We start from the raw sequence: 9,037 nt of genomic DNA, 5'->3' as shown, positions 1-9,037 counted from the left end.
TTGGATCCCAGTTCCTTGGAAAATTACTCTTTTAACTGCAGTTTTTAAGTCAATACAATGAAATTGCTGTTAAAAACAAAATAAAACAAGAAAATGTTCCTCTTAGTGACCAGCACACAAGGGGGCCCTTAGTAAATTTATCCTTTCCCCAACTCCACGGTATTTTCTAGAGGCCACGTGATCAGTGAGCCTTCATGAATGGGGAAGGTTGTAAATGACTGGAATCATAGATGGGCTGATTTGGACTGGTTGAGATGGGAAAGACAGCAAATGTAGTGAAGTGTGAGGGCTGTGAAGATTCTCTCCACTGGCTTTTACAGGAAGGGAGAAAACCAGCAGCTGTAAAGATCGCCTTGCCTGCCTACTTGCAAAATCTCCTTAAGTTATAGTGTCGGTTCCTATAAACATAATCTTCCGACAAAAGCCTGAAATCAAGGCATCCTCTCTAACTAGATCCCTAAGGAGCAAGTTTTTCCGCTTATTACTGATTCACTTAACAAACACTTTCCACTTTTTCAAATAGGATTGCAGTTGAAATCTAATTGCTAGAACCTGAAGAGGCAGGAATCAAAAGACACTGTCCCAGTTTTCAAGGAGACAGAACGTAAACAATTTACGATTGGAGGTGGTAAGAGATACCTATAGCCGCCCAAAGGAAGAAAACGATATTCCCTTGGGGCAGCTCTACTCTAAAGTCATAGGAAAACAGACATATTTTGCCGACTATAAAAATATACGCCATTCTTAAACATTTAAAAGAAAAACTGACAATTTTTTTTCAGTGTCAATTTTAACGCTCACTTTGCGACGCTTTAAGGCAAAGCTCGCAGAAAAACAGAGGAAGCGTGGTTTTGTCTGAGTTACCGTTCTCTGAAGCCAGTCCCCATTTTTTCCTCAAAGTAAAAGCGTGTAGCAATCACACTCCTGGATTTTAAAGGAACATACCATTGGGGACACAAGGAGAGGAACCCGAATGTCGCAGTTTTCCAAGTGCAGTCTGCCCCTCCCACATGGTAGGTTTTTGGCAACTTGACCCTCCTTCCTCCTGATGCCGGGGAAGAGTCTAACGCCCTCTGGAGCCGTCCCTAGTGACGTCACGAGCGCGATTCCAGTCTGTGACCAATCACAGGGCCGGATTCCGGGGGAAGCCCGGGGTGGCGGCGGCGGCCTGTGCGCGTGCGCGAGGTCTCCGCGTGGCTATATAAACATGGCTGGCGTGGCCGCGCGGTGGGGCCATGCCGAGTGTGTGTAGGGGGATTTGGGGCGCTCGGGTTTGTAGTTTTGAAGTTTCTGGCGGGGGAACTGGGGCGCAGAGCTTTGCTGGATGGTGGGAGCCGAAGTGACGCCCTCCGGGCTCTGCTGCTGCGGGACCCGATGCTGAGGCGCCGGGCTGAGCCGGCGCACGTGTGAGCGCTGCTGAGGAAGCGGCGAGCGGCCGAGCAGGTGTCGCTGCGGCCGGGGCCGCACGGACCAGAGTGAGGTGCGGGACGCGCGGGTCTCGGTGTCCAGCCGGCGCCCGTCACCGACTTCTGTGTCGCGGCCCCTGCGCCTCTCCCTAGCGATGCTGTGGAGCCGGAACTGCGCTGGAGTCGGCTGCCGCTTGTCAAGCCTACCCTAGCCTCTGTTCTCGGAACGGCAGCGTCGCAGCTGCCGCTGATCCACCTGGGGATGCCCGCGGGCCTCACGGAACCGGCCAGCGCCGCTCCCCCGGCCGGTGTGAGCGCCTCCGGGACCGTGACGATGGCCCCTTCTGGGACTCTGCCTGTCCGGGTGGAGAGCACCCCAGTGGCCTTGGGCGCCGTGACTAAGGCTCCTGCCAGTGTCTGCGTTGAGTCCACGGTGTCCCAGCCCCTGCGGTCCCCCGTGGGTACCCTGGTGACCAAAGTGGCTCCTGTCAGTGCTCTTCCTAAACTCAGCAGCGGCCCCCCGCTGCCTGCTCCTCAGATAGTCGCTGTGAAAGCCCCCAACACCACAACAATCCAGTTGCCTGCTAATTTGCAGCTTCCTCCAGGTATGTCGATCACCTTTTCCAGCTTACCTATCCGTCCAGCCAGCGGCGACACGGGAAACGTCGCAGCTCTGGATTGTGCTTTCTTGCTGGTAGCTCCAAAACAAAACAACAAGAAAAAAAAAAAAAAAAACTCAGCTAAGAGAACCTTTCATAATCGACTTTGCAGGGCAGTGGTTTGGCTTTACAATTCATATAGCCTCTTTGAATCATTACTGCATAGTTCTTTCCATATTTAAGGAAAGAATTTCTTCACTGGAGCAGTATATTCAGGAGGGCCTTTGAGGCACTAGCTCGCAGGTGCGAGAAGGTAGAATATAGCTAAAGTTTTTATTTTTACGTGGAGAAGAGACCAATTTATATAACCACACGCTTAGATAGCCATATTTTTCAAAAAAGTTTAAGAAGTTCTTGTGTGTTAAGACTGAAGGAAGATTTTTAATTTAAGCAAGCTAAAATAATTTCACTGCTTTTCTAGTACCAGAAATGAATAATGCTGCTTTCTGCACAGTCTTTAGATGTGTGATGATTGTAATTTTCAGTTAGAAGAATACCTGTCTTAAGGGAGCGGTGCCAAAGTTGATAGATCAGAGACATGGGGTTACATTGGAAGCGGGGGTGTGATGCTACAGTTAATGAGTCTGTGACTACTTTTTATCTGGGGGTTTACATGTTTGGGCTGTTTTTCATGGTTTATGCAAAGATTTTGCTTTGTGATTATTCAGAATTTGTAAAATTTGAGTGTTCTACCTCCTTTCTTAACTCAGCTGAAAGTGTCTTGGAATTCCAGTGGGGAAAAAAGGCACAAATCACATTCTTTGGAGTGAACTCTATACTCCTGATTATATCGTCTCCTATTTATTTTGCTTAGCAGTAATTGGAACTCAGACCCGCAAAGATGGTAAAGAAGTGAAACATTGGATTCAAGATTTTAGTATCCCCCAGCAAAATGATAGGGGCTTTTTTGTAGCTAATGTTCTGATTGATCATGAAAATTGTGGAGAGATTATGTTTCTTACTTTTGATGAAATTCTTTCAGTTTTTTATGGTACAGGACGTACACACACTTGAGGCTGTGATGTATATGCCACTGGATACATTTTCTGACAGTTCTGAATTGTCAACCTACTATAAAGTAGTTATGAATGTGTTTGAATGAAATCATCTCCTAATTTGGTAAAAATTAAATTCCTGTCTAGTCACTGAAGATTGTTTAGAAACAATTTAAAAAGTATTAAAATAGAAAAATTATCAAGAGTAAAAACTTGAGGGGGGCACCTGGGTGGCTCAGTGGGTTAAAACCTCTGCCTTCAGCTCAGGGTCCTGGGACCAATCCCCGCATCGGGCTCTCTGCCTGCTTCCCTTCCTCTCTCTCTGCCTCGTTGTGATCTCTGTATCAAATAATTAAATAAAATCTTTAAAAACAAAAGAGTAAAAACTTGGTAAGTGAGAACTGATCACTAATCGAAGGCATACTGTGGTATACACTTTTTATATATTATTTATATATTTTGTTGGTCATAATAGGTAACAAAATGAGAAAGGTCTCTAAGGGTAAATAACTTGCCCAATGCTAGACACCTCATAGGTGTCAGAGGTAATTTGAATCCAGGTTTGTATATTCTTTATACAATGCTGTGCTTACCACTTGGTGTGCGTGTGGTACCAGGGCTAAATGGTGACACAGAATTTTAGAACCTAATCTTTTGTATGCAAAGAAACCAAAACTGAAACTTGCCAGAGCTATACAGCTGCAAACCAGGACCACATTCTAGGTGTGCACTACACTAAAACATTTTAGATAATTGAACATGGAAAAATTTACAGGAGCAAGGAGATAAATTGCCTTTAGGAATTGTTACAGAGGAGGTGAGGAGGTGCTTTGAAGAGCAGCTTTTGGGAATATCTCAATTGACATATGGCAGACGACCATACTAACTTTTGTGCTTTCATTGATGGACAATAAGGTAAGAGTAGTTGAAGAATAAAATGGAAACACTGATTAAAGTAACTTTAAAAAAATTATAAGTCTTGTACTGTTTATTTTATATCCTGAGGATTAGTAACTGATTACTTAGGGATGCTTAAATCACATAGAAGTCAGCTTTGCTTTTTCAAGATAATGAATACTTTAAGTATTTGATTTCTTCTTACTTCAGAATTTCCTCAATGAAAAAAAGTGGTTTTCAAAAATATAGATACGCAGCACAAGTTTTTTCTAGGGAGCAGGGACTGGAAATAAAAAGGGGGCGTCATTGTGAAGAAATGAAAGAAGCTATAGCAAAGCTCTGAAAATTACTCTGTCGAATGTTTTCGGTAATCTCTTTCATCTTCTCAGTCTTCTCTTTTATGAACATGTGGGATTTGGTGCAAGACTGCGGTTCTTTCTGTTTGTGGTATTCTGTGTCTCTTCTATCACTTGTTTGAGAAAGATGATCAAGGTTTGGTTGCTTCTGCTAAATCATAAACTGGTAGCTTCTGATGGTCGTACTGTACAGAAGTCTGTGAAAGTTACTTGTAAAATGGTTCAGGTCTTTTTTGTCAACTCTTTTCATGCTGAGGCATGGCATAGGATTTTGGATCTTTCTCAAATTCCTGAACCAGTTCCTGGATAAGTTAGCAGTTCTTGTTTTCACCCTGGCTTTATCAAAAGGATATTGTGTGAAGATAGGGACTCTGTTGCTAACTTTATTACCCAGGGTTTATTAAGTTCCTTGCTCAGAGAGGGCACCTGAGTAATTGAATGCACACATTAGTGTATGTGGAGAAAGAAGAGGACAGTAGGGCTGCAGCCCCCAAGGGATTCCAAGGGCCTTTACACATATCAGTGCATTTTATTTTTAATTTCTTCGCTCATTCTGCTTACAAAAGTGGCATATGTTCATGTAAAAGAAAAAAAGCATTACTGAAATATAATATACCCCCTTCACCAGATTTATTGCTATTAACAATATTGTCCTTTTCATGTTAGTACCTATAAATCTTCCTCATTTTTTAAAAAAGATTTTACTTATTTATTTGACACAGAGAGAGAGCACAAGTAGGCAGAGAGGCAGGCGGTGAGAGAGGGGGAAGCAGGCTCCCCGCTGAGCAGAAAGCCCAACGTGGGGCTCCATCCCAGGACCCTGAGACCATGACCTGAGCCGAAGGCAGAGGCTTAACCCACTGAGCCACCGAGGCACCCCTTCCTCATTTTTTAAGTCGCTTAAGTCACTGTACCATCATGTTTTGACCACCTTGCTGTTCTTTGCATTGATACTGTTTGCACTACTTTCTGTTATGATGCTATAATAAACATCTTTGTGTATTTTTGTGCAGTTTTATAAATGTATTTTCTATAGGATGAATTGCTGGAAGTGGAATTACTGTTTCAAAAGATAATCTTTTCAGAGGATTTCCAAATTCTGTCCCCAAATGATCATTTAAATGCATAATCAATGATGTTCATACTTGATTTTAATAAGCTACCTGTGGGGTTGCGTGGGTGGCTCAGTTGGGTCATGATCCCAGGGTCCTTTCTGCTTAGTGTGGAGCCTCCTTCTCCCTCTTCCTCTGCCTGCTTGTGCTATTTCTCTCTGTCAAATATATAAATGAAATCTCTTTTAAAAAAAGATTAAAAAGATAAAAAGCTATCTGTAGAATCTAATGTGTAATTTTCCAGACTTGACATTCATTAACAGTAAGAGAAGAGGAGTCCTATAATGAGTGGAGAGAGATAGACTTCAAATGTAGAGAAATGTGGGTGGATGATAATGTTATACAGATTTGTTACTTACTGAATAATTATGCCTGAGAGGGCTCTTGTTAGTTTGTGAAGTAAAGTAAGTACGCAATATACAGGAGCTGGGAAGGTTTAGTTCAGGACAGGTGTAGTTCAGAGTTGGGACTAGGTGTGCTAATCAAAGGGACTTGGTGGTTTAGCCTTTTGTGGAAAGCAGTGAAGTATAGCAATAAAGGGCAGAATATTGGCCAACAGACCTGGCTATGAATCCCAGCTCTACCACTTAATAAGTTTGTGATTTGGGTCAAGTTTATTAAACTCATCCTCAATGTCAGTTTTATTATGTCTAAAATGGGATCACACCTTCTTCATAGAAATAGCATATGGGTTAACTAAGAATATAAGTCTGCATGTCATAGAACTCTAAAGAATACCATTTGTGGAATACAGAGTTGCGTAGCAGGCATGTCTGAATATTTAAGGTACCTGTATAACATTGGCTAGCTATAGGTACTCTGGTTGCTATTTATCTAATGTGTATTGGCATCCACCAAATACACTATAATTTATTTTTTAAAAGATTTTATTATAATTTAAAAGGATGGATTTTGAAATAACCTCAATGTCTATATGCCTCCACTTTTTTATGTCTGTTACACAAAATTTGGAAAGTACAGAAAAATTGCCCCAAATATTTGGAGTGTATCTTTTAGTTTCCTTTTGTATATAAACTTTATGGAGCTATAATTTTTTCTAGTGTGCTTATTTAAAAAAAAAAAAAAAACATTTACAGTAAGTTTTGAAAACTGACAAAGGTATAGCCACCACTCCAAGATAAGGAGAACATTTCACTACCCCAAAGTTTAGTTTCTTTGGGGGGGGGGGGAATGTATGGATGCTTCCTTTATTTATTTATTTATTTATTTATTTATTTATACATAACTGAGATTCTATTATTTAATTTCTGTATCCTTGTTTTTCACTTGCCATTATACAGTGACAGTTTTGTGTGTTCTAACCTCAAAAGCTTAATTTTAAGGGGTGCATAATCCATTATATAATATTTTCTCTATTTGTTCATTTAGATTGCTTATGCATTTTTGTTTAAAAAATTACTTGTAAATAAAAGTAAACAGATGTTTTTGTATTTAGATTGTGGAGTGTGTCTTGATTATTTTCTTGGGACAGATAACAAATTCCAAGAATTTTGGAATTTCTGGATCAAGGAAATATGAGTGTTTTAAAGTTATATATTTTTTAAACTACACATACATTTCAGTGCTAACTGTATACGAGGTTCTATGTTCAGTTCCATGGATACAGTGGAAAATAAGGTAGACACAGTACCTCTCCTGGAAATTAAAGAGATTTTGAGAATTTCCTTAGGTTGTTCTGGGCTTAATTTTTCTCCAACAACATTATTTTCGTAAACTGAGGCATACATATGTAAAAACAATTTTGGCAAGTTAAAAAGGAGGTAAAAATCACCTGAAAACACGTGATCCTACTTTTAAAAGATGAAATTTAATAAAGTTAATGGAAGTTCTGTTTTGACAAATCCACTGTGTAAATGGGGAGTAGAGAAGATGTGTCATAAGGGATAGTAGAATCTGGGATAAAAACTTTCTGATTGATTTTAAGTTTTTCTTTTTTTAAAAAACAAGGATTTTATTTATTTATTTGACAGGGAAAGGGAGATAGCAAGAGAGAGCAAAAGCAGAGGGAGCAGCAGGCAGACAGAGAGGAAGAAGCAGGCTCCTTGCTGAGCAGAGAGCCCAACTTGGGGCTCCATCCCAGGATTCTGGGGTCATGATCGAAGTACAGACTGCAGACACTTAATCAACTGAGTCACCCAGGCGCCCCTTAAGTTTTTCTTTTATTCACTCAAAGAATTATTAGAATGAGAGAAAAAGAAATTTAAGTGACTTTAAGCTCAGTAAGGGCAACTATGATATAAAAAATTAAAGGAATTGGGGCCTTGGTGCCTGATCAAGAAAACAACTTTGAGTATGTTTGTCTGCCTTTAAGTGTTTAAAGGACTGCCTGTGGAGATGAAAATAGGCTTATTTTGTGTGCTTGCACAAGGGACCTATCTGTGAATATTATGGGAAGAATAATTTTTTGGTTCTGTATTAAGTAATAACTTTATATTTCTACTCTACTTGGGAGGGGGTGAAATTTGTACATCTCCACCGACTTAACCCTAGACTTCAGTAGAGACTAGAAGGGTACCATTTAGGCAATTACGTGTAGGTATTAAATTATAATAGGTGAATTCTGAAAATTTTTTGGCTCTTAGATTTGTGTGATCCTTTCAGGGTCAGTATTTACCAATGCTAGGAAGTTGGACAAATCAGAACCACGATCCAGATCAACTTGTGGCCAAGACAAAATAAGAAAGACGTAGCAGTTCACTGGGCAGATGAGTAGAGTAGTATGTTAAATTATGTACCAAGTAGAGAGAGAGCACTGGACCACTTTACACTTTAACATCTTAATATTTTTAGAGGAAACGTGCTCTGTAACCTAATTTTCTTTCAACATGTCTGTAGGATAAGTAGGCAAACTGATTATTCTTTTATGATTGGAAAATGAGTCAGTTTATCAGGATTTGATTTAGAGAGATGTGGTAGCTGGTTTTCAGTTTCAGTTTCCTTTATATGTTTATGAGTGCTTTTCACTAAGTTGCTCTTTAGAGCTGGGCCTTGGGGATAGATAAACACTTCAGTTAAAAGAGCATTGACTAGATGAGCTTTTGTTATTTTATTCTCAGTATTGTCTTCAATTATTCTAGTAGTACTTCCTACTGAAGTTTTGAGTATTTCGTTGAAGAAAAGGTTGGATTGTGGACCTTTTGGTATTAATAAGAGTTATTACTACTATTGATAACTTTAAAATTCAAAAGCCTGCTTGGAAGTATTGTATCATTTATAATTTTTTTTTTTAAGATTTTATTTATTTATTTGATAGAGAGAGATCAGAAGTAGATGGAGAGGCAGGCAGAGAGAGAGAGAGAGAGGGAAGCAGGCTCCCTGCCGAACAGAGAGCCCGATGTGGGACTCCATCCCAGGACCCTGAGATCATGACCTGAGCCGAAGGCAGTGGCTTAACCCACTGAGCCACCCAGGCGCCCCCACAATGTCCAATTTTCTTTATAGCATTTATCACTATCAGCCGAAGGCAGCGGCTTAACCCACTGAGCCACCCAGGTGCCCATGGAAGTATTGTATCATTTAATCCTGTTAATGATCATGGAAGGTAGGAAGTCTCTTGATCCACTAATATGGGGTGTCTTAACATTTATTTAG

At 40.5% G+C, this 9,037-nt stretch overlaps 1 protein-coding gene across 4 annotated transcripts in view; it reads left to right on the top strand.

Moving 5' to 3' along the window:
* The first annotated feature begins 1,162 nt into the window (after nucleotides 1-1,162).
* The window catches only part of TAF4B (TATA-box binding protein associated factor 4b), a 153,985-nt gene continuing 146,110 nt past the window's right edge, over nucleotides 1,163-9,037 (top strand). For all 4 annotated transcript variants that reach the window (XM_082698893.1, XM_082698892.1, XM_082698894.1 and 1 more), the window contains exon 1: nucleotides 1,163-2,011. In XM_082698893.1, coding sequence (XP_082555019.1) covers nucleotides 1,669-2,011 — 343 coding nt within the window. In that variant the 5' untranslated portion in view covers nucleotides 1,163-1,668. The remainder of the gene's footprint in view (nucleotides 2,012-9,037) is intronic.

This window comes from Mustela nivalis, assembly GCF_964662115.1.
Source record: "Mustela nivalis genome assembly, chromosome: 14".
NCBI classification, from domain to species: Eukaryota; Metazoa; Chordata; class Mammalia; order Carnivora; family Mustelidae; genus Mustela; species Mustela nivalis.
The sequence above is the reverse complement of the archived record's forward strand: the minus strand, read 5'-3'. Positions and strand labels throughout refer to the sequence as shown.